Source organism: Argopecten irradians, chromosome 2 (assembly GCF_041381155.1).
Source record: "Argopecten irradians isolate NY chromosome 2, Ai_NY, whole genome shotgun sequence".
NCBI lineage: Eukaryota > Metazoa > Mollusca > Bivalvia > Pectinida > Pectinidae > Argopecten > Argopecten irradians.
This window is the reverse complement of record NC_091135.1, coordinates 17,686,835-17,714,395: the sequence shown is the minus strand read 5'-3', so window position 1 is coordinate 17,714,395 and position 27,561 is coordinate 17,686,835. Positions and strand designations below refer to the sequence as shown.

At 34.2% G+C, this 27,561-nt stretch overlaps 1 protein-coding gene across 2 annotated transcripts in view; it reads left to right on the top strand.

The window, feature by feature from the left end:
- LOC138314668 (secretin receptor-like) overlaps positions 1-23,875 on the top strand; it is a 137,886-nt gene extending 114,011 nt beyond the window's left edge. For both annotated transcript variants that reach the window (XM_069255125.1, XM_069255124.1), the window contains exons 2-13: positions 11,216-11,324; positions 11,640-11,750; positions 11,958-12,073; positions 12,385-12,479; positions 15,267-15,435; positions 16,216-16,372; positions 17,696-17,756; positions 17,966-18,035; positions 18,648-18,736; positions 19,012-19,156; positions 19,495-19,536; positions 22,840-23,875. In XM_069255125.1, the coding sequence (XP_069111226.1) occupies positions 11,216-11,324; positions 11,640-11,750; positions 11,958-12,073; positions 12,385-12,479; positions 15,267-15,435; positions 16,216-16,372; positions 17,696-17,756; positions 17,966-18,035; positions 18,648-18,736; positions 19,012-19,156; positions 19,495-19,536; positions 22,840-23,214 (1,539 nt within the window). In that variant the 3' untranslated portion in view covers positions 23,215-23,875. The remainder of the gene's footprint in view (positions 1-11,215; positions 11,325-11,639; positions 11,751-11,957; positions 12,074-12,384; positions 12,480-15,266; positions 15,436-16,215; positions 16,373-17,695; positions 17,757-17,965; positions 18,036-18,647; positions 18,737-19,011; positions 19,157-19,494; positions 19,537-22,839) is intronic.
- Positions 23,876-27,561: the final 3,686 nt, after the last annotated feature.

Below are 27,561 nucleotides of genomic sequence, written 5' to 3'. Positions count from 1 at the left end.
GCCAGTGCTGTCGATCGCGTGTCTACTGATGTTATTGAAATTAAAGGCACCATCAATTCTTCACTTGTGTTCTGTTATTTAATATTGCATTTCTTATCTATATACAGTCTCCTTAATACAGGTCAACATTTCAAAGATCTTAATTCGATTTAGTGTTTCATTCACTTGAAGAAACTATAGTTTACTATAGTTTACTTTTAAATGTGGTTATGCCCTGTAGGTAAGGTGATAGAAATGTTTCCTCTGTCCCTATTGCATGGTCATAAATTTTCTCATCTTCTTCACTTTCTTTTTTCTTAACGTCTCTCTTGACACCGCCTCACTTTTGGCCTTAGTTGGCTTTGGGTTCTATCACTTGGCCGAAACACACATAGTCTATCTGTATTTGCAGTTACATAGTCATCTGCCCTTGTTGGTAGATATTGATTGTGACGTCATATGTTTGCTAGCGTAAGAAAACCTCCTACAAAACAATGACGTAACAATGGACACCTACCTGCAGGGAGCTAACTCAGAAATATGCAAAAGCAGAATAAAAGTGGTTGTATCTGATCATGCTTAGCGCTCAGCATAGCGGGAGTGGGACGACTAGTTTGCCGGTTGCCAATCAATGTGACCGGATTTACGTCTTCGGCGGCATGCTTCAGTGATGTAGATCTATAAAAAGGCAAGAGTTCCTCTATACAGGAAAACACAATCCGGATGAACCACAGTCTCCTAAATTAACACGCACTTTGCACTTAACACAGGACACATGCGACCGTCCTTAAATGACCCTGGTTATTAATAAAACGTAAATATGAAAGACCAAATCAAAATAAATCACAGTTAAACTCGTAGATTAGAATTGTTGATACATAATGAGCATTGTATAATATATCATTCACTTCTAGACGTTAGAAACAACTTTGGTTCAGTTATAAATCGTCCTTTCATAACAAATAATTTTTTAAATGGAGTTAAGTCGTAAAGTTCGTGCACCTTACTTTAAGTGAAAATGAAATTATGCAGAAAATAAATTTCACTGTACGGCGTTCACACCTTAAATTATATTCTCGCGATAGGTGGCGAGATCTGTCAGGCTCTGAATAAGCCTACTGACTATGATGTGTTCAGGCGATGGTTTCGGCACCATGCGGAGATCCAGTAGTACATTTACACAAGCTCTGGCAAAATCCCAGGATAATTGTTCCTTATTACGAAATTATTTTCATGGGCTACATTGGTGTGTAAATCTCCTAAATATCAAAATGTTATCATTTGGAGAGTCGATGGGAGGCGTTAATGCTCTGATATGCGATCATTGGCCTGTAGGATGTGATAGCTACAAAGTTATACCTTAGAGAAAGAATTATCTCGTGGAGAATCAGCGTTTGTGGGACGGATGTTACGCTATATTGCAATGCATACACAATGGCAACTATAAAGTTCAACTTTTTTATTTTCCACCTAAAGATGATGACGAGTGAAAGTTTGGTGTAGTCCGTCATTACTATAACGGGCATTGGGATACCAAAAGATGTTCCACACTAACATTTTTTGTTGATTTGAACTCAGTATACATCTCGATTACGTTGACGAGAGATACAAAAGAAAGCGAAAATATTAAATTATCAATATCGGTCATAATAGGTGTGTTCTATATATAATGAAAAAAGAAACTGCCTATTTAAGATTATTATGAACAAATAGGAAAGGGGATATATATTCTTTAGATATTGTTTCATAAAGAAATTATCTTATGCCGTGTTAAAATTTACGTTGGCCATATTTTGTCGCATTTGTTTATAGTACCCAGTACTAGTATTGGAGCTATAAGTTTATGGTTGACAGTAACTAGACTATCAGTTAACTTTTAAAACGTTGCAAACCTCGATTGGCGATTCATTAAATGTGAAATAAATTCTCTTCTTTATGTAGACGGCACACGTATTATGGGCTGTACAGTCGATACACGACAAAATATGATACAATGAGATGTAGACTCTCCTTATTCCTGTCTTGTTATTTTTGATGTATCAATAATGTCTATTTTAGCTTTCTGTTGACAGTCCTAATTTTGATATATTAATCACACCATTAACCCTGCTGTTGTGTTTGACCTAGTGCTGGTTATTGTTGTTCATTCCATGTGCACCTAATGTAGTCCTACTAGTGCGCTGTCCGAAACGTGTCTATGCACAATACACCTCAATTCGTTACTTACTGATAATTTCAGTCCATTATTTTATACACTTATTTAAGAAGATTATATAATGATAAAACTTCACCTTAATCGTACTGACCAAACTTACACCCTTTTCTGCTGGCTGAAGAAGCTCTATCGTTTTATATTAGCAATTAATGCCGTCTGGTCAAGCTCATTAAACACATTAATGACAGATTGGTAGATAACTTGACCACCGGGAAGGCTTATTAGATTTCTTACTGACAGATTGACCATCATCCTCCAGTCTATTGAATTCCACTGCTGTTATATATGTCCTTTACATGTGATATACGGCTTCCCATTCCGATCACGTGAACTCGACATAACACTGACCAGATGGGAGATTCCCGTCAACAGTAGCGATATGTACAGTGATTATGATTAAACCTCTCATGTAAATTTAGATGGGCAAAATAAGTGGGTGTTCCAGAAAAAACAACTAACAACTGTACTTGTGGCGATTTATTTTGTGATTTGGCATCGCATACGAAAATAAGTTGCTTTCCAGTAAAGGGATTCACAACTGTTATCTTAAAACGGTAACGAGATGTAAACAGAGCTAGATTGATAAACATATTATATTGCGAATGGTAAGAAGAGGAAGAGAGTATCTCATCAAGATGTTACTTTACAATGCTTACAGGATGTTATTTATGCTGTATATGTGAGCTATGTAAGTTGTTAATTGGTTTGTGTAATGTATTTTGTAATTTAGGTTCTACATCCATGTAATCTGTCTTCTACACTTCCTTGTCGACCTACGGGAAGCAATACATATAGGACCAGCATCTGTTTGACAAGTCTATAGATAAAACCAGCATTTATTTTGAAAAGTAGAACAAACGTTTCAGGTCAGGATAAATAATTTTATCAAACATTTCTTCAACATATAGAAAGTAAGTTCAAATTTACAACCCTGATCTACTCGTTCTTCCGAAGTATTTGACATTTGTATAAAATGTTATCAAATCCCGGTAGTAATGTGTTAATAAACTCGATACCAGTAACTAGCTTCCTGCATGACGGAATTTAAGGACGGTTGGTAATGTATTATCATGGTATCTCTCTGATACGTTCATTTATCTTAAACCATTAGTCGTAATGTAACATATAGGATTGACGAGTAAAGGTTCATAATTCAAGAATTGCTTGACTATTTAAAGCTGATTTTATCAAGAAGAGGTGGTTTTGATCAAGAGGTTTCTGACCAAACTCGGTAGAATCCGGTATTTGTTTGGAATAAATTCTGAATAATCAGTACTGATCTGCTAGTACTAAATTATCGTATCGTAGCTATACATTGATAAATACACGCAATTAATACTTTTTACATTAAATTATGCTTATATTAACAGAAGCATTGGTTGGTAGGGACATTTGATGGATTTACTTCATAGAATTATAAAAAAAAACATTTTATTATTAATAGCACCCACATCAGTGTAAGTAAGGATTCCTGAGCAAAATCACCGCCTGCGGTTACCTGTCTGGTAATTAAAAATACAGATCGCGACATCATTCCGGATTTAGATAAATTAATATTTATTTTTAAACCAAGAAGGCAAACTGTACCCTTCAAATGAAAGAAAATCAAACAATAACTATAATATAAATACATAGTTGTGGCTGAAGCTCATTTCGGTTTTCTAAGGTCGTTTGCTCTGACCTATCTATCATGCTCTTCATTTAAAAAATAATGTGAACATGTATTTCGGCCGTTCCCTTTCCAATATACCATTGACCTTAGTTGAGTATTTCTCTATGTTGTGGCAGTGATTGTGAAGAACCTTGCATGAAAACCTTTTTTTGTAAAGTATCGTGTATACTTATATAAGGTTGCCGTTACTCTTGTAGCACTCCGGGGGAATTTATTCTCAGACGTTGATTAAATAGATGTGGAGACTTCTCTTCCCTTGTGGGTCGGCAGATTGTGGTTATAACCCACGCAAATAGGTACATTAACCCAATCACCACGTCAACAGCGCCCATCAGATGGCGTGATCCTGACTAAAAGATTATTTCGCCAAATTAGCGCAGCAAACATTTCTGTCGGATCTGTGTCGGAACTCATAATATCTATTCATAACTATCTTTTGTGTGACTCTCCTCGTAAGGGTCATGCCACTACTTTTACATGGAAGGTACCATCTATACGCCGTCACCATGACAGCGTCTTCCAATCAGCTGTAGTGATGACCGATTTCGCAAAGATGACATGAAAGCACTTATGCCATGTTATTTTTATCCTTGGTGTATATGAGGGTTTTTGTAATGGTTAATCACATTAGACGACACGTTTCACTTTATCTCGTGTGTTCAAAACTGTTTGCCATGCTGTATTTCGTTATCAGTATATCAATACTAATCTGATATCAGACACGCATTAAAGTTTCCGACGTAGCGCTGCTGGTAAAGCTGACCATTATGTTTTTTACCAAAGCTTGTTATTTCTGTTTTCAGAAACACCAAATAATCCAAGAGATTAGATAGATTAAACATGTATCCTTAAAGCTAGCATCATTGCAAGTGACCCAAGCCGTAGTGGAAACGTGTGCTATGATTTGATAATAAAGTATCACCGACGGATTCCAGAAATTCTAACCGTAATGTACTTTCCGTGTATTTCTGACGATACATAGTAACACCATGTCATTTCCTATCGCCTGATCGACTGTACAAATAGAATAATTACATCGTTTGAGTAAAGAACGCGGAGGTTTTGTATTAATTTTAGGTTTAACATAGATTGGTAACCTTACGTTACGTACATTCAAATGATCAAATAGTCTATTATCTTATATCCTCAGCAGTTGACAGACCTATTTATCCTGGTACATCATTGATCAAAAGTAATCGTGTCAAGCAATTTCAGAGCATACCTCGCTTAGCTAAGAACACCATACTTCCTTGGCAGATGTCATTTGGAAAAATCATCAGTAAGCTAGTTCACATTGCATTTCTAGGGAAAGTATTTCATGCCAAATGATTACATTCAGAATAAATGATTTTGCGTTAGGCCGATTTCACAGGTATTTCACATTTAAAATTATGAATGTAAGCTGCATTTTGTTAATCTTTCTTATCAAAAGCAAAGATAGTTAATCCTATGTATAATAGAGATATGGAAGGAGAAAATTCACTTTTTGACGATTGTTTATATCATTTCAGCAATCCGATCCAATTAAGTACATGCAGCAATCACTTGCACCATCTGTTCTATATATATATATTTCAACACCAAACATCTAACCGAATCAAGGAACATTCTGAAAATGCTTATGTCCTCCTGTACTGTGCTCATTGATGTTAATTTAAATTTATCTGTACATGGAAAAGAGGTTCATACCCTTGAGTAAAATACTAGCGTTTAAGAAAAAAGATCCTACATTTATTTGTTCCATAAAAGTTTTCTGATGTTCTGTTAAGTCCTCACTACACTATTACTGACAGTTGAAGGACAGTTAATGAATGCGTGTTCTGGATAAAGAAAAATATAAAAGATCGCATTTGCTAATAGAATCATTCGTTTAAATTTGCTATTTTTAAACGTTTGTCAACATCCTTGTGAATTTAATACTAGTAAAATATTTTTGGGACTACAAATCTAATTGAAATTACAAGGCTGGTTTTATGGTGGTGATGAATTTCCCCATGGTGGTTAGCAATGATCTTGTCAAAATCAAAGGACATTTGTGCACGAAGGAAAGCCATATTGATCACGTTTATTAAGGTTATTTCTGACAACAGAAACACATAACAACAGCATATTGGAGTATAAATTATCATGCGCTCCATGTGTTCTTAATGATGTGTTCCGTTGTGATTTTTTTTGTTCAAAATTGTAGAAATGTCATTCAAACTCTCTCTTTTTTCCTTTCGCGCTTCAAACCTTCAATCAAGCATTTAACATTCATGAAGGCGCAGAAGGTAGTAGAGGTCGACAGTGCGGACAGAGTGTTTATCAAACAGTTCTGATACCCTGAATCAGGCGTCGATGTATTAAAGTGATATTGGAAGTCAGAGGTCGCTCCAATATATTTTAAAATATTATTCCATCAACATACTGTATAGTTGGTTATTTTAGCGGTAATGATATCAATGCGATTTTCGCGACATTAGTATGAGCGCAGAAATTGTGGAAAAAATATTGAAAAATGGCTCATCTATATTAACCCTGAAATTAATAGCGCAAAAATTTAAAACCGCTTTAAATTAATTTTTATCGTTATCACTTCTAATTATGGATTTTGATTCGCGTGAATGACTGGCTATCGGCGTGTGGTAGTATTAAACCATTACTCGATGATAAACACGACCAAGTGGCACGTTTTACAATCGTCAAGTTACCACATATAAAAGTGTAAATCGTATGATATGTTTTAAAATTTGGTGCTACATGTAACAAGTAAAACAATGCACATTAATGTGTTCATTTCGGTAACTTGGCCTAGGATCATTAATGAATACTGAATTTATTTGTGTTCAGAACTTTCCATTTCTCTCCAGTTCACGCTTTACCGAATGGCCATTATTTTCATGTTAATGATGACTTTTGCACCGAGAGCTTAATCAAAGATGACATTTGCCCTTGAAATATCAAATGAACAATGCCAGCATGGCGTGTTCGTCAAATGACATAATTACATGTTTCTTTTTCTCTAATCGGTGACACATGTGTCATCTGTATGAATTGCTTCCTGTCCCAATCACACTTGAAGTAGCAGATTTAGCATAACCTAACCATTATTGAAATTCCAAAAGTATATGATGGTGGGTTTTTTCCGATTGCTTAATAGAAGTAGAAGTAATTTATAGTTTATGTATAACACGTGTGCATGTCTGGATGTGTGCATATATTTGGTATGTGGATGCTTTGTTTATTTGTTTGTTTGATTGATTAACGTCCTATTAACAGCTATGGTCATGATGTGGATGCAGATGTGGATGCAGATCCATTGTCTACGATCATATGTGTCAATGGATGTATATAATATACAAATACATGGGGATTTAGTTTTTTGTGTGTATGTTTGCGGTAATGTGATTCCATAGATAGCTTGTTCTGTGTAGATAAAATATCGTGGTTTGCGTGTTTGTGTAGAAGTAATGCCGTTTATTGTATGTTCTGATCGTGTAGTACACATTTCTTGATTGGTCGCATTGTTTTGCATAAAAATAAAAAAAATTGTTGGTATGCTGTTGTTTGATTGATTGCGTTCATTTCTGTGAATGTATGTGCATGGATGAATGACATCCAATACATGTCTAGTAATTGAGTAAGAACGACTAGTTAGTTTGATAAGTGAGTATGACTGTCATCTGCATTGTACATTGCATTAATAGAAGAATTGTATAAACTATAAATTATAAAAAAAAATCTATAGAAACAATTCTTTTATATATGACATTTACAAGATTTTATATTTATTAAGAAAAACTGCACATTATTCAGCCTTAGATGTTATTACAGTATTTGTTGCATGCATACTATGCACAGCCTTAGGGACAATTGTTTGTTAACATGCACCTTTGTTTTTATAAGACATAACGTTCAAGTACGTTATATGTTTGCAACATGTCTTTCACAGCCTATCGATAAACGTTGAGATCACAAATTGCAAGTAGTTTTTGACGAAAGATGCAACAAGTGTTCGATTCTTTTTTTAATCCTAAAACATACCCAGCATGCCTGAACACAGACTTTGACAGACGCCGTAGCCGTAGCCAATAGCAGATATTCTTGAACCTAGTCTGCTAACGAAAATAGGCTGTGGAATGAAGACTTCATGACTGAATGGAGATTCATGCAATTTCTGGAGTTTGTACAGAAAATAACCAATATCGACACAGAAATACAAGCATTATACAAACTTCCTTGATAATAGGAGCACAAAATATAGGAATCGCTGTACAGGTACTGGTGAACAGTACAATTACTGTTATATCAGGATGTGCTTAAGAAGGCATGCTTTCAAATCGTAACATAAAAATATGTTGAATTCATTTCTGTTTTCGTCGCCATCGTTTACAATATCTTTTTGTGTAGTAATTGTATCTTATTTTGCACAAATATAAATAATCTAAAGTGAAATATTTAAGAAAAAAATTCACAAATGCCAACCTATTATGGATTTCACATGAACATTAAGCAAAATCAAGTTTCCGGAATCTAAATCGATATCATAAAAAGAGCAAAATCTATATATGTCATTGATCACGCCATTTCAAACTTGAAGATGAATTTAGTTTACAGTCTAGTCTGATATTTGTCATTGAAATCACGTGGACTGTTTGATGTTACATCGGGTCGTCGCCATATCATAACACTAATCGTGGACAAAACTCATTCAACTCACAGAGTTGTTATTATTTTTTATCCTGCAAAATTAATAGTAATAGAAGACGGAAAGCAGTTATATCCATCTTCTATATGTTTTTTTCTGCCTTGAGTAGTGCCAAATTTTTTTTCATTCAGGAATCCTCTTAAGTTAACCCAATAATTGTTTTCTCGGGGCAGTTTACAATTGTACGACAATGGAACCGACAAAAGTGTTACACAAGGACTTAATAATATTAAATTTAATAATAATTTTATAATATATTATGCCTTTTGGAGAGGAAATAATGATCAAAGCTATATATTGACTGCAATCACGTACACGATATTGTTTAAAATCTAAAATTACAGTTTTAATGGCGAACATTTTATATGGACACCAGCAGTGTCCGTACGGACACTGACAGAGGAAGAGAACAGATAAGATCCTTAATTTAGTTGCCTTTTACGATCATGCAGCAGGGGCAGTTGGGTTATGTCCCCTGGCCGAGACACACCAAAGTTTATAAAAGTGGTAGTTTCTGCTATTGCTTAGCGCTTAGCATACCGTGAGTGGGACGACTGGTTCGCCCGTTGTCAGTATAATGTGACCGTATGGGGTGTTTTCCTTGTTACTTCGGCGGCATGCTTCAGTGATATAGCACAATAAAAAGGGCAACAGTTCCACTATACAAGAACACACACCACAAATATACCTCTGTCTCCCGAAACACACACCTCGCACACACAAGACATCACATGCATGTAGGCCGTCCTGACATGACCCTGGTGTTAATAGAACGTAAACCAGACCAAACTGTACGGACAAACCCTACCCACTCCCGATTTATGACAAATGGTATGTATTTGAGCGTCTATTATAGTGGGTTTAAATATCTAAATTAACGATGCAATCTAAGCGTATGCCACTGAAATGTTTACATGGTTACTCAGCGCGTCAAACGTACATATTTCATGCAATCAAGCTAACAGATGTTACCGATCTGTTTATTTGCTCTCAACAAACATTCAATACACGCGATGCCAATCAGCATTAGTATTAATTGTTACTTTTGCGCGTGACCAAGGATTTGCTCATTTACGCCGACGATATTTAAAATACTTATTAAACAATTATATAATGCACTATCAATGATTTTTGGGGGAAATTGAAACGCTAAAGAATATAATCTTGGTTTAACGTTATCAAGTCAAGATTTTTACTGCATACTTCTCTATTCTCTCACTCGGTTTGTTCACCACTAAAGTAATGTTGTTTTAAGCATCAAACAGAAGAATATTGTACAATATAGCTATCACGACTAGAAAATGACCAAACAGGATCTGTATTCAACATCTGGATTTAAAGCCATATTGATTTACTAATTCATTGATCGATGGAAAATATAAGTTTTATTAAAACATATTGGCTTAATTGTGATTTAATGAGGAAAGAAATTTATTTTAATGGTATTGAAACAAAGTAGTGAGATGGATTTCTAATACGTATAGATGGGTCACAACATGCTGGTGAAATACTACTGGCCATCACTGGGTAGGATACAGTATTGGTAATATAATTTACACTGTTACAGTTCACACGATTATAGAGATTCGGCGACAAATAATCAGCTACGAAGACTTAAGACTATCGTATCGTCCTATAGCCTATTATATACGAATCTAATAGTACGGGCTATAGGGTGACATGACGGGGTCCTTTCGACATCATCTGTCTGTGATTACAACAGTTAATTCCTTTTGAGTGGCGCCTGCAAGACAATAAACAATATACTCAGGACATTTATCTTGTTTGGTCATTATTTCCTTGACGTATAAGACAATTTAATTATATTTATGTTTATCACCCTGTTCGTGTTGGTATTATCTTCATAAACATCTTATTAATGCATCTAATAAATCTGGTGGTTCATTGTCATAAGTTACTCTCCCATAAAGAGCCTACAACCTCACATTGATAGACACTTCACGGATGATTTACTAAAGGTTATTCATTATCCGCCAACGTACATAAATATAATAGATATCTAACGTATTAACCATGAATATCATATTTTTTTCTTTAATAATTGCTGCTGAACATACTATCTAAATCCCGATGATAAATCTTGGGGCACAAGAATCATTGGAGCCAAAAGATATGCCATGTAATATTTTCGAACTAATAATTCTCAGCCTCAGATGAAGCATGATCAATATTTAGCTGTAAAGCATTTTTACAGTTATTAATCAATACCCATCATAAAAACACGACAATACATTTGCGATGTTGTAATAACGTACAGTACATGCAATCCTGTGTGTCAAACTCCCTTGGCTAAAAGCTTGGACGTTTGGTCATTAGCCCACTGATCTGTGTATTTCGTAAGGTACAGCGAAAGAGAGTTTTCTGTCTGTCGTTCTTGCAATTTGCAATCTTCATAGTGGTTCCTATCTTAGTGTTTACTTAGAGTTATAACAAAGCACATAGAATAGGATTCGTCTGCAACATGTCTACAAAAACAAAACAAAATACATTAGTCATTAAAAAGAAAACCAAAAACATGTTTTCTATTTGCAGAGTAACCATTACTTATACGCGTTTTGCTGTAAATAACCGTAGTTTTATCCTAGTTTGTTATTATCTAAGTCAGATGATTACAGTGTATGTATCGGTTGTATCTTTTCAGACACATTCAATAGCGACACACAGGGAACAGAAGCTCCGACTGCTACAGGCGAAGGCTGAATGCTTTGAAAGGATGTTTAGTAACGAGAGTTACCATAACCCCAGTGGAGGTAAATAAAATGGCTTCCTGATAATTCCTGATAAATCATCCTGATGGTCCCCAAATGTCTGGTGGTTATGTTGCTAAAGATAAGTTTATTTTAACCTGAATCAAAATATTTATGTTACGGATTTGATTTTATCAATACATATACTTCGGAAAACACTTACTCTTTCTTGATGATTATTAAAATGGCGATATGGACATCATAAGACACTTGGAATGTTTTATGTTACATGATACAAATAAGTCGAAACTAAACACAATGCCTTCTCTATTGCATGAGATAATATCATAATTGTTCGCTTTTGTGCCTATACTATAGGTCCTTATTGTGGTGTGGTGTGGGATAATGTGATGTGTTGGAACGCTACCCCTGCCGGAACTATCGCTCAGCAACGCTGTGCCAGCTATATTGACGGATTCAGGAAGTCTGGTAAAACACCAAGAAAACGTTTTATTGTTGTGTTGAAGTATATTGATCCGAGATCATGAACAATGACTTAAATTTTCGCAAAGTGAATCAAATTAATACATTGTATTTACCTTTTGTAACGAAATCATTGATTGTTCATATCTAAAGAAAGCTAAATTTAGACCATTATCATGGTGCTGATCATGTTTGTCCTTATTAACGTTTCAGCGTACGCCACCAGACACTGTACAGAAAACGGGACATGGTTCATCAACCCAAAGACAAACAAGACATGGACAGATTTTACTCCATGTGTCCCAGTCCAAGGGCTTACAACCATAGGTGTAAGTTGTATTATTATCATCATGCATAGCTTTAATACAACTTTTTAAAGCAAAGATTGACAGAATAAACTGTGTTATCATAATAACGTAGACACTAAATGTTTTGTTCATTTGCATATGTTTAATATATGTAAGTAAATAACGTTTTCTGTGATATCCTGGCTCTATACGCTCCCTGTACAAAAACAGTTTTTGCTTATATAATTCGTTCTTGATTGATGCATTTGTCAATTTATGTGTTACTATTAAGTTTCTTTTTTTTGCAATAAGTAATTTGATTAAAATACATATTTGATATTTCTAATGCACAGGAGCACCTGCCGAGAATCAGACTGATGTACAACATAGGTTACGGCATATCACTGTGTTCTTTAGTCATCGCTGTCTTCATAATGCTGTGCTGCAGGTAAGTCACTCCACGTGATGAGGACTATCACGAGTAAATAATAAGGTACTATATAAGATACACAAGCATACGGAATGGACACTCATATGTTATGTGTGTACCATTATGTAATACGGAAATTTCCATTCAATAGACAGAGGTCTTATGATTGTGAAGACCTGATTGATTTTTCAATTGATCTGTGATGAGTGTATAAGACAATGGCCATGTGCATGGTACTGTATAGGGATACAGATGTTTTTCCTCTGATCAGCCATATCATAATGACCACATCTTACGATCATTTATTGTCATAACACTATTAAAACGTACGACCAATTATGCCGAGGCAGAGTAATCATCAACCTCTAACTGATAATCATATTTAGTCATTATATGTGCTGTATTTTAGGCGCTATTTCTTTATATACATGATATGCGTTCGGACAGAACACTTCTGATTGGAAGATATTCGATATAGATAACAGGCAACGACAGCAATAATAACAAACATCGCATATCGCCCAATCATTGATAAACACAATCAGGATTTAATGTGTCACCAGGATTTCAAATCTGGTACTACCAGTGGACCAATTCTCGATACATATGCCAGACTGTCTAAAAAATAAACTTTTAGAACATATTACGGGAACAACACACTTTTGTTCAAGAACTAATGAAAAGACGAGATCTTTATAGGTAACGGCATCTTCTAAATTAATCTGGAACTTGTTTGCCATTGGTCGAACGTGGTTAGAATGAAAGGTATCAACTTGAACAAGGTGCATCTGATGAGTATTTCCTAGACGATCGAAATTTCTAGAAAATTAGTAAATTGCCTGTCACAATAAGAAGATGGCGAATGGGGAAAAACGTGAATGGCTTGTGCAACTGCTTCTTATATTGAAACGTTGTAAAAGCAGAAACACCAATGACAAAACTGTCCAAACCACTACTAATAGGAAGTCGCATTAAGCAAGTTTCTCTGTTCTTTGGTTATCAAAAGGGCGAATGTTATAGAAAGTACTAAACACGTGGTATAAACAAAAGAAACATATTTAGGAATAGGAGTTTGAAATACTGACGTATTTCGGCATAAGTGACCTTCTCGCGTTTATTTAGATATTGTAATTAACTAGGTAAGTAACTGATGTTGACAGGTATGCCAATATATCACATACCGCATAGATAGTTATAATGAATGGTTTTACCAGTCACATGGACGTTTCATTCTTGTGAGAATACTAACATTCAAAGGTGATGATAATGTTGATGGGTGCGAAAATGTCAATGACATACTCTAAAACGTTTATGTTTTAATAGTTTTTTTAAAGATAATTGAAACAACGTGGGAATCAACATGCCTTCGTGATTTTCTCTGAACGGCATACTTCGTCATGGAAAGGAGAAATGCAGATATAATTGGTTTAAAGACACACGATGTTGCTTTACTGGTGTGAATTTCGTGTTACAAATCCATCTATAGTTCAGTACCACTGGCTCGCTATCATCTATAATTAAGACTATAATAACTGAAACCTTTAATACCACTTGCACCAACATTACATGTAACGATGCCGGAAATGTTTGTAAAACATGAAGAGATATTACAGGATATAACAATTGTTGTCGACAGCATGTATCCAAAAATAGAACAATCTATGGAAATTAATAGACAATATTGTCAAAAAGCCTTTAATCTCATTTTTATTTCTTTTCAAGAGGAAAATGATAACCATCTCGACGATAATTATCAGTGTTTAACAAAACCACATCATGTAGACATTATTTTTCAAACTTAATCAAAATTTATGATATTACATTACTACGTAGGATATAAATTACCAGACATTTATATACGGACTATCTACGGTTTGGACAGATTGTGGCTCCCAAATCCATATTTTGTTAAACTTAATGCTAAGAAATTCAGTTGTGGTATTTGAAACATTTAGAACTCCACTGATTAAAGTGAACAGTCGGGCAAGGATGGCTAAAGTCGGTAAAAATGGTGTGAATGTATCCAGTATAATTTCTTATGAAATAGAAAAATAAAATATCTCGCCAAAATCTGTCTTCGTACGAAGAAATTAATTTAAAGTATAGGAATCCTAAAACGTCCTCCCGGCTGACTTTGTCCGTGGTTACATTTCAACGCAGCCTCGCTTTCAATGCTTTCAACTTTCCTTTACTTTAATGGTCAGAACTGGGAAACTAAGCAGAACTTGGCCGTCGTATTAACTATGTGAGAACTTTTGGAAGGCCTATGAACGCATTTAGACTGGTTTTCTTTGCCCGACTATTCACTTTAAATTGTAATGAATGTTTTATTTTGCAGCTTTAGTTGCCATAGTAACCATCGAACATATGCATAAATTAAGCGAATTTTGAAACTTTGTTGATCTTTTTTACATTTTTTATCTAATATGATATTGATGTTTACTGGGAATATATAGTTTCTTCAGATATACCTTAAAAATGACAAAATGTATGCATTTTTATAATTGATGCATGTTAAGGATAGCAGCTGCTATACATGTATATGTCATAAATATCATAAAAATTGTATTGGCGGATGTATTCAATGTTTGAAATTCAACAACTTTATCACGAAATAACATATCCAAAATATTGACGGATCTAAGTGCCAACACATCTTTGAGGCATTGTTCTGCAACACCTGATAGTAAATGTATATATATGTTCTAAATATCAATTTTGTTTAAATTCTCTATAGTAATGTGACTAATGAAATCAAAGGAATGATGATAAGCTTAATTAAGGGCGATCTGGTCTATTTTACAGGCGTTTGAATTCGAAAAGCAATACTCTACACATCAACCTATTCCTTGCATTCATATTCCGTGCCTTGATGTCTTTCTTGAAGGAGAGTTTATTTGTGGAAGGACTGGGAATGGAGAAGGATATAATCCGAGGTGATGAGGGGATCATGTTTCGGAATGATGGTAGTACGGTACGTAACAGGAAAACATCGACATTAAAATGCACATACGGAAATATAAAATGTAGTGCATTTACCCATAAAACACCAATATGTATAATAAAACTTGTACGTACATGTCACACAACACTATAACACAATGAATCTAGACTCAAAAACATGCTATCAAGGCAAGGTCTAGATGTGTATTTGCAAAATATCGCGATAAAAGTTCAAAGAAGTAATAAACATTAGATAAGAGGACATAATATCAACATTACTACTGTCAAATACCAACTGTAAAATTAAAATATACTAGACATTAACAAGTGTCTCGAACACTTCACGCAAAGAAAATAAACGATATTTACATCATAAATATTGTTCAATGTTATGTGGCACTTGTGAAATGGTAAGGAATAAGTATACATATAGAACGCCTAGGAAGTATTTGTTTGGCGATATTGAAATTAACGAAACTCAATATTGAACATTTTATACACAGTACATGTATACGTTGTATGACCATATTCAATTTTGCTTGTAACAAACATTTCCATTGGCTAAAATATTTACTTTATCAGACAATTCAACTCACCGACAACAATATCGCCGAAAGTATAAATATCACACATCTAATGTAAGCGCCAAATTTCAGATTTCTTAAACTCTATTTTGCAAGCACCGTATCATTGATTTAGCTACATTTGACACACATTTTAAATTAAAATATAAGTTGATATAAGATATGTGTTTTATTATTATGGCAGTGCTGTGACGTTTGAGTAAGGTATCTACTGTTTTGTTTCTTAGCACTGGGAGTGTAAGCTGCTGTTCACGTTGTTCGTGTATGGCGTGATGGCCTCCAGCATGTGGATCTTCATGGAAGCTTTGTACTTACATGTTTTGGTATATAGAACCCTCTTCACTGAAAGACACGGCGTCAAAATGTATATATTTCTCGGCTGGCGTGAGTATACAATATACTTCATTATGTTATTGACAACATCCTCGGTAACCTTCATACTTATACCATTTAAATACGTAAAATCAGTTTGTTTATTTAATATATGTTATAAATTAAGCATTTACAATGTCTAGGAAAATTATCGTCATTTACACTGGCTTTCTATAAATTATAATCCAAACATAATGTACTGATTGTGGCTGTATCTAATATCTTATAGTTAGAAAACAGAGATAAGTTGTTATTTTAAGTGATTATCAACCGCGGTGCCATTTTGTAGTAAACAACAAAAATATATTTTTTTCTTTGACAGCAGTACAAAAGCATTTAGGCGTTGTCGGATGCTATGATTTGTGTTTCTTTTATTTTGTCCATTTAATGAAAGGAAATGGGACTTGTCAATATTTGTTATGAAAGCATGAGGCGAAATCATCCTAATTATGAATATATTTAAATAAAGACAATACTCTACAATGTATATTCTTAAATTCTGACCATGTCTTAAAATAAGTGCACTCTGGATTTTTATTATCAATTTGAGTGTCAGAGGGCCCTACGTGTTATTGATATGTACATCTTATCTTTAGGTCCAATGTGTTACAATAATGCCAATCTATCACTCACTGATACGTATGAAGCTGTATTACTTCAACACTATCTATTTCTGAACAAATATATACATCATGGCAGTTACGTGTCCTTAAACACGCATGTTTTATATATCGAGGCTAAATATACCTAATCATACTCTTTTGGAGCTACAAACAACATGTAAAGCTCTTACCTAAACCGTGAAATATTGCTTTTATAAGAAAATTATCTTTAGATAAAATCACATTAAAGACGTGCACTTTTCAATTTAATGGATTTAAACATTAGGGTTGACTCCATACATCGTTGTTTGTTAGGTTGCTTCTACCCGTCTGTATTTATTGTAGTCCTAATAAGAACTGAACAACGTGATCAATTCAATATGAGATAACAGTGTCTTTTTCACAGTTTCTAATTGATTATAAATCTATACAAAAACATGGTTGACGCGGAGGTTATATGTAGTATACACCGAAAAGAACGTATACTGTACTTCAATCTCGTGAACCTAATATGGTATGTAATTATGCGATATTTGGTCACGTTATTTACATCAAATCGTAATGATATATTCGTGGTTTTAATGAAATAATATCTGACATCTTCTTGTCAACCAATACACAGTCCCCCCCACCCACCCTCTGCGAGAACATGGATAACGAAAGTATGACTGTTATTACACAACATTTCCATTTTATTATTAACGAATCATTAATGGTTGTACTTTGTTTACAGTGTTACCGATTGTTTTCCTAGTACCATGGGTCATTGTACGGATCATGGAGGAGGATCTCCTGTAAGTACACTGTACTTAGATAAATCACTATTAGGATAAACTTGGTATTAAAAATATGTACTTTATCTCGATGTTTATCATTCATGATAATGTAACATTGGCATTTAGATAATTTTGTCAACTGATGTCGAGAGAGAATATGCCGTGAAGATATGTAATATGTTTGTGAAGTCTTCATACCGTATATAAGACTGTTTTCTTCGTTTCAGATGCTGGAACACCAGTCCTACGAAGGAGTTTATGTGGATAATCACGGGGCCTGTGCTCATTAGTACTGTAGTAAGATCATTTATATCTGTATGGAGAGTTCCAATTTAAAGATGAACCAATGTTAATGTTACGTAGTACATATATTTTTATATTATCTAAATTATATCATTTTGTATATGACCAAAAAACTGGCCTGACATGTTATAAAATAAAATATTGTGTGGTAAGGGATATATGTCAAAACATATTACTGTAGCAATTACGAAATGATAACAAATTTATACGTTATAATCTGGGTCTGTAGGTCGCGACGGAAGGAAACAGAGAACTGGAATATGATACGACAACTGAGTGAAGAGCAATTAGTAGCTCTTTATGTCCATTCGTAATGACGGTCGTCAACAGCACCAGGAACAAATTACACTAAATTATATATACTCGCTAATAGGATATTATACAAAATATGAAATTTGAGGAGAATTTAGTAAGGTTTGGCATTGGTTTATATCAGATCAACTGCGCAAAAATTTATTATAACACTCACCTTATACGATGCGCTGCGTGTGTCGAGTATGTGGTGGTTTGTGAAATTTGCAAAACATCGTGTTATGCCTCCATGTTCAGTAGCAGAAATAAATAATATTGTACATAGTAACGGATGTATTACTTTTCTCTTTTCAGATAAATTTCATTTTCTTCATAAATATTGTGCGTGTGTTATTCACTCGAGTGAAGACGAACAGAAATGTGTCCGGTGCAAGAAAGATAAGGTAAGTCCTCCTAGCCTACTATCAACATTTAAAATGCCGTGTTTGGTATACGGTATGTTGATTATAATATATTACATTATTATATATTTTAAAAGAAGAGCTTGATCTCGTCATTAGCAAACTTTACTGCGAAATATGTGGCTGTATCTTCACTAGAATCTGTAAGTAGACAAAGAATATAATTCTTCAGAATCCTGGAAAAGTTTCTATACTGGAAATTATTTTATCTTATTTTAATTTTCGTTATACTATGCCTGTTCGTATTTTGTTTCAAGGAAACTAGCTAAGTTTATCGGCGTGTTGATCCCGCTGTTTGGAGTATGTTACATTGTGTTTGCCGTGCTGTTGGTAAGGATAGAAGTGGACGAAGACTTAGACATACCGTACCTGTACGGTGAGATGTTCTACAACTCGTTCCAGGTAAATAACTTGACACCCGTGGTGTTCCTGATTTGGATATAGCTGCAATTTTCAATTTTTATTCGCACTCTGAGACTTTTAAGTATGATATCTATTGTAATGGATCAATTATTGAATATTAGACAGCCTTTAAATGATGACTTATCAGTTAATTCACTGAGCAATATTTAATTTAAGAAATAAATGGTAATAAAAAAATTGCCGTTTTAGCACTCAACTATGTCTCGTGTTAAAACTAAAATGCATGATCTTACATGTATCTCCAGAAAAATGATGTTATATCCCCTAGTTATCATAAGTGCATTAAACTTTTGATATCCATTGACTTTATGTTTCAGGGATTTATTCTAGCCATATTGTTTTGCTTTTTGAATGAAGAGGTAAGTATCATTGTCTCTCTTGTTCGTTTTGCATGTGTAGTAAGTGTCTAACTTCTCCATCATTTTATCTGTCTTGTAAGTTGAATTATACTCCTACTATCAGTTTGTTATACTGAAATGTGTAGCAAAATATTGCAGCTGCTTACGTTGTAGATGTTAGGGAATTCATTATTTCAATTAAAAAATAAAACGATGAAAATGAATCAATCATATGGTTAACATAGATACATATTTCCTGCGGAGAAAGATATTAGCTATGATGTACACAAACTAAGGATACCAACCAATGTAAGCTTTCGTAAAATTTTAAAACTAAACGCAACATTATCACCGCAAACGAATGATTACAGTTAAATGCCGCAGTGATATTAAAAAAAAAAAACAACAAAAAACAAAAACTTGCAAAATTGTTTGCAAATGGACGTATCGTATTTACAGTAAATCGAAATGGTATTTCCAAGTCTTGGTTCATGACAAAATTTGAATGCGATTTTTTTTTTTTTTTTTTTTTTTTTTTTTTTGCGAAATACTACCGTTGGCATTGTATTAGCATGTTAGGTTAATATTAATGCAACAGTTTGTAAAGCCTTGCATCAACATTTTTATATCTGAAGCTGAAGCTGATTAAAATAAAAGAGACCCTTATTTAGGAGCTTAGGAATCGGTTCTACAAGACCAATGTAAAAAGGACGATGTGTTCCTATAAATAGGCATTACCCACAGGATTTACGGAGCATATGCTGATAAAATCTCACACAATAAAAGTGACTAGATCTCTGAATTTCAATAAATATAGTGCCCAGTCCACACCAATAGTAGCGGAATGGTGATAACGTCTAGTCGCCATGTTGTCTATATGTAAATGAATGGACATAACGTCACGGTGACCCACATACCAAAAAGATATATACACTGGGATATGCGATTTCACGATAAAGTACTAAATTAAGTTTCTATTTTAGGATAATCTTGGGACTTATGTAATGCCATAGATTTGACATGGAACTGATTTAAATGCCTATAATAGAACTATTATTAAAAGTAATAGCACAACGAGAACACGACAGAATTCTTACCTCAACTAAGTAAGATACTGATATTTACATATGCCCCTATATAGTCAATGGAAGGGGTGTTGCGTTCATATTAGCGTAATCGCAATGACGTATGAATACAAACGCAGTGCAGGTTCGGACTACTTCTAGTTCACGCTTCGATAAGATTTTGCGTCATAAGTTGAGTCTTGACGGATTTCAAAATAGCAATAAAGAGTTTCTATAAGATCCAATTAAATATATGTATTTGACATCAAAACAAAAGATGTATTCAAGCATTGTAACGGTAATAAACAACAAAATGAATAGCTGGTCGGAGCTACAACCGATAGGCTTTCCTCGGGGAAATTTCATATCCATTACAGTAGTAACGTCAGTATGTGTGTACGGTCCCTCATTTAACCTAAATATACAGAACATCTGATTGTCGGAGAACAATTCTGGGATCGTCTAAGGGAACAATAGGTAAACAGGTCATGTACAGGTTTCCAGAAGAAAAAACAAAATTACAGGTAATACCCTATCCGAAACAGTATCATCAGCTTTACCCCCGTCTTTGCATTCAAAATAGGCCTACACACACCATGCAAACACTTGTCAATCCTCCGTACAATAAAATAATAGTCATGACTATAAAGAATTTAGTCTATATCGCGTTCGTAGACCGAAACATACATGACAAACATTCAGAAGCTCAATGGACATACCATCAATAGGATATATCACAGTTACTTTCCTCGGTTGAAAATCAAATATGGCGGCTCGCTCCACTTCGGACCGCATCACTACCCTGACAACGATACATACCGGTAGTCGTTCCGCTTCGGTTATCTCAATTTTTATTCGAAATGGACATTATTGATATATCATCAAATAAAAAACAACATAATTTAATAATAATTTAGAGGTATCATTGTTATATTTCAATTCAAACTGCAGCTATAACATTCAGCAATCGGAACTATATCTTCGGTCATCCTGACTACCGTAGTTAACCAACTTAGAAACCATCACCGTTTTAAATTTGACGTAAAAGTAGACTTATTTATGTAAATATAAATATTGAATAGTGTTTTGATTGCGTTAAAGGTGGTATGAACGCAATGGGATACAGACATATTCTACATGTAGCGCTAACATCTCTATATAAACCCCTTTTCACGTTCCTTTGCCATTGACATAAACGTTCATCAATCATAATTTTGATCGAGGTGTGATCTGAGGTTGTATTACTTCTGATTTAGGCCGTGGTCTCTCGTTTTACCATCTCTCTCTTAACTCTATTCTGCGTTTCTATACTGTTTACCTGGCTTCGTTCTACGTTCTATGCTGTTTAACTCTGCATTTTGAAACTACTTGTTTGCACAAGCAGTAAGAGTTAATTAAAGGTTTTGAATATTAACTGTTACTTGCATGAAGCACAGACGTGCAAGTGGTATGCCGATATTTTGTAAGAAAATATTATTTTTTGTAATGGAGAAGTAATTAGAGAAGTAAAAGCAAATATAGGATCCTTATCTATTCATCGTGTTATGTTACCCTTAACGACATTCGTTGCGCTTAAAGCTTATACAACCAATGCACAAATGTTTTATTCATATTTTAACTGATAATGTCAACGACAAGTTTACTTACCTGTACTAGGATTTGAAAAAGGCTAATTTCCGGAGGTTCTAGAAACATTTGATGTGAAGTTCAATTTTAGGAATTGAACCTTCTCTTTCCTTAATTTTCTTACTAGCTGGTTTAAATTTGAACTGCTGGCAGTTGTCAATGTACAATACTCGAATTTCTTTCATATACTACTTGTTGGATAACACATTTATCTGCATAACAAGAAGAATTGATTTCAATATAATATCATTCACATAACCCACATTTTAAATGAATTGTCTTTTTTGCAACCAAACGAGAATTGAACATTCTTTGTCCGTGACAATTTCATGTTTGAGCATTGCGGTGTGTGTTCAAATCGTATGGAATCTTCCTAGAGCAATGCTTAAAAGTAACCAATGAAAAAAAATCAATATATACAGCGTCGAATCTACTGCTTTCTAGATATAGCACACTTATCATAAATCGTTTAAAATGTTTGTAAACATTATAACATACCTTACTCCATGGATTTGAAATGTTGCATTTATTACCAATCTTACAATGTTTCCTTTAATTTCTGGACAGCATTTTGATAAGTCAATGCTGATACAGTTTTGTAGCTAAAGTCTAAATGTATGGTATCTAATTCCAGGTCCACCTCGAACTCCAGCGCTTTTGGCACAGATACGCTCTTGGTCGCCATGATAGTTACGTCTACACTAGAACAGCATTCATGTCGTCATGGAGACATGGATCGCAGGTGTCACGTGTACCTTCAAATAACGGTCAAAACAGTGAATCGTCGGTCAACGGCCGACTGTTATTTTCATCGCGAAAAAGCGGCAACTTCAATGCAGCCAAAAAAGGAGCACAGCCCTATAATGCCAGGTCGTCCTGGAAACGAGACCCAGCTGTGGACTCGAATGGTTCGATGAGAACCCGTCCTGGGGAGGCAGAGTTTAAGAATTGTTATCTTGGTCTTCCACAAAGAGATTCCAACAGACAGGAATTCATTGAAATGAGGTGAAAGTGTGTCTGTACAACCCTGGTCAAGTGACATGTACTCGAGTAACATAGATGGGTCTCCGACCCCCGTTGTTAAGGAGACCCCTAATTAGATCGCCATACGATGATTAATATCAGGAGATCTTAATCAGTGTTAATGTGTTCAGATTCGAATACTTAACATAGTGCAAAGTTATTTATCGATGTTGAATCGACTGTGAACAGCTACCTTCTTAGGCCAATCATGGAGTGAGCACCGTTCGTTATCTAACACATGATAAATACATTGCTTCTTTAATGACCACTCCCTTCAGGTGGCGATTGTAGAGGCTCACTGAGTATGTTATAAAGCTAGCGTTAAGTAACATTATCACATTTCCATAGATGCTTCAGTAATATATTAGGACGAAGAAAACCCGATATTGCGTTTTCAAATAACTATACGGATATCAATTAAGGTAGAGATTCATTTATGTTTTCATTCGTTATGACATGTTTGTTCAAGATAATTGTATTTCAGCAAGTCAGTCCAACCAATGTTTTAAAATGTACCATATACATCATCCAGATTGGGATCGGCGAACGGCGCCTTATCAGATCAGTTGTCTGGATTGAATTATCAATAAAGATGTAATTAAAGACAACGTAACCATTCTAATGTTAATTAAAGTTATACTCGTAAATCATTGACATTTTGTTATTTGTTTACTTCTGCTATTTTACATCTACGGTACAATACAGACCGCATGTTGATATAATTTTATTAAATTCCTAAACTAATTTTCAGTTATGTTATTGATGGTTGTTTGGTAGAGACCAATTCGGACATGTTACTTTGAAAACCGACAGCAAATTTCACTTGTGAATGCTCAATGTATGATGATTCGTTCTACGATACTCCTCGAAAGCATCACATTCTGACTGAGACACATGTTCTTATGTTTACTTGCTTTCATAAAGGACCTGGCAGTATTCAATATGGGGTTAAATTCTGGTGCTTTATACACCTCCAGTGTATCATCAAACCAAACGACATCATAACATACATACTGTATATCAAATGCCTAGACAGGAAAATGATTCTGCAGATATCTCGCAGCTTTCTAAAGGAAATAAAGGTACATGGTTAACCAAAGTGCCAGGCCTTGTGTGATGCTGCTAGATCAACTATGGAACTGTTATAAGACAAATGTGCAATTTTGTTAAATTGAAACCAACAGCAAAGATATAAACAAGCATTTTGAATCAACATTAGATTCAAGAACAGGAAGGGGAAAAACATAAAAAATAAATAACTGTAGAGTATCTTGATGCATCGTTGTGAAGAGTGAAAACAGACAGAAAATTGGTCACATATATCCGTTGACAATCTTATGACTGTATTGCTGTGACAGACATACAAATTGTGTTAAACACATTGATTTTATCCGCCAATGTTTTCTTCTTAAATCTTTATAAAATAAAAGCCTTTCATTTTGTGTAGCATCAATGCTGATACCACAACATCGAAAAGTGTACTGAAAACAATTAACGAAACATGGGAAAAACACATAAAACAAATCAAGATATATATATATATGCATTGATCATAAGTCCATTTACCGTTAAAGAAAGCGTGTAGTTTGTATATTGGCGCTGATGCTCACAATATCAGTTTAAGTGATAACGAAAGATTCCGACAGAATAACATCTTATATGTATAAAGTACAAACATGTTTCAAAATAAAGACAATTATCTATCATTAGAAACCATTATACGTGACCACTTCTCGGAATATCAGTTAGGTGTCCAAAACGATTACAATGTATTTTCATTTAATGTTCATCTATACTCTATCTACAAACTATGTTTGTCAGACAGAATACTGAACACTTCTCGAGCTACATCTCCATTTATACTTTTTACAGTATCACCGCCAATATCATTAAAGGCCCATTACCTTTCCGAAACGGCTTTTAATTTTTAAAATGGGAATGTAAAACGAGATTGATAATTTTGTAGAGTTGCAAAAGTTATTAATTTACCGTTAATACTACACGTATCATCACCTTCTGAACAATGTGATTAAGATAAATAAAATGTTAATTTTCATAACGCGGGTCGTCTTATGTTTCCCGCCGTCGTCCTAAATACCGTGCGGTAGTTGATAATCATTGCGTTAGACGGCAAAACAGTGAAATGACTCTCCACTGTTATCATATATTACGCAGCATATCTTGCGTATGTTTGGTTTTGTAACCTCATCTTAGGCCATCGGTATATATTTTCTGATGTTATCAATGTTTTAAGAAACCTTTGTGTTTTGCCCCGGAAAGGTAGTGGGCCTTTAAAGTTGAAATGATACAATTTCTTCGAATGTGTTTAAACATTTGGTTACTGTCAGAATTGTATAGAAGACATTAATAGATCATTTTAAGATAAATTCTTGTCTTACGATTCGCATTTATCTTATGAACCTCCTGATCATTAAGTGTATAACCTCAATATTATAAACACCATGACTCGTATGCATAAAAAATCTTAAATGGTTAAGAATATGCTTAAGTTAAAAATTCTGCTAAGCAGATTATTTTTTGTGCTAAGTATATTGCTTATCTTGTTAAGTGGCTTGCATGATTTTTCTTAACACTTAAGAATATTCTTAACATTAAACAACCACCTTACCACCAAAACATGTCTTAATCAAGTACATCAAATGTTCCTAAAAGGATGATGAATGAAATTATGTTAAAGGCACACTATTTATATACTTAAATGAAAGTTAATTCATGCAAATATATGTCACACTGGCAAGAATTTTATTATAAATTGATTTAGGAAGTTTGCATACATTTAAAAGAAATAATCAGTCTTAAAATCACGACCTAACGTGCAAAACATCAAAATGGTTGAAAATACTGAAAAAAATTCTTACAATTTATAAAATTGATAACGTAATTATTTACTAAAATGTTTTATAGCATAGAATCATAAACATGCACGGTTGTTTATTTGTTTATCAACAAAGTGTAAACTTTATATTACCATATATTTACATGTATGATATATACAGGATCTAAATGAGTATTCGTTTCATACGAGATAATACAAAGTTGGTTTTTTATTTTACTTTAAGCCTTGGTTAACTACAGTAACCTTTTCAAATAGAAATGTATTGCAAAACTCCGGTGGAGGCAGCCATTTTTCCCGCTGTCCTCGAATTCCTGACGTAAGTTCATTTTTCCTGGTGTCATTTCATTGTTTATATAATGACATCTCGCAATTGATTTCCTGCTTGACAAAGCCGCGGAAAATAGCGCAAGATTATACTACACTAGTGACATATGTAAAAATATTACACGGCTGAAAGCACTGGATATCAGGCGGATTATGTTGTAAATGGTAACATTTTTATTTTATTTTTACCACAAATCGTTTAAACAGGCCATCAGTTATGTTGCTTAAAGTAACTACGATTTAATTTAATAAGATGAAGGTTCACGATACGAAATGGTTTTATTATTGCGTTAGAAAGAAAATAAGATTTTTCAGGTCTTCACAGCATCCAACTTCTGTTGTTAAACGAGCAATAATTATTTTTCCGTGGATGTAGATAGCCTGTTGCCATCCTTACCCAAGTGTGGTTAATTAAATATTCTTATTGGATATCACCATTTGTAATCTTCAATTGAAAAAATGTAATGTTGGCGAAATCTGAGAGATCGTAATGTTCATTCAGTTTTCACCATTTTACGCACGACGGGGATGATCAGATATACTTAAGTCTAGACGATTACTTGGTCATTAGTCAGGATCGTATGGACTGGCATCACAGGTCGTACAACTGATCTTAAAGGTTTGTCGCTATATTGATCAGATAGATTACTTTGTATGGATACATGAAGGGTGGTTTCATATAACACTCTGATAGAGAGTCATTATCAACATTCAGCCGGAATTGTGCTAAACTGGAGCTACTTCTCTATTCTCATCAGAGCAGCGCTTATTCTGTAATTTAAACACAGAATATGATAAAAAACAATTTACATTATTCAAATTATTGTCGAAACCGATAATACATTTGTTGTAAGAATTTGTTGTATGACACACAAATTACTAAACGACATTTTGGGAGATTAAATGCGTCCAGGTATACTTCTGTTATATTCAACGGAAGCTCTCGAATACTGTATGAAATATATAAAAGAACAGAATCCATAAGCATAAGTTAACACAAAACAGATAAAATGGAAACTGTTCAAAATTGTTTATTATAGCATTTTCACATATAAGCCAATTTGGTATAAATATCAAACCCATATCAAAAGTATTCTGAAGAAGAGACCTTGAAAAGGCAGGATAATATCTGTATATAACATAATATATTCG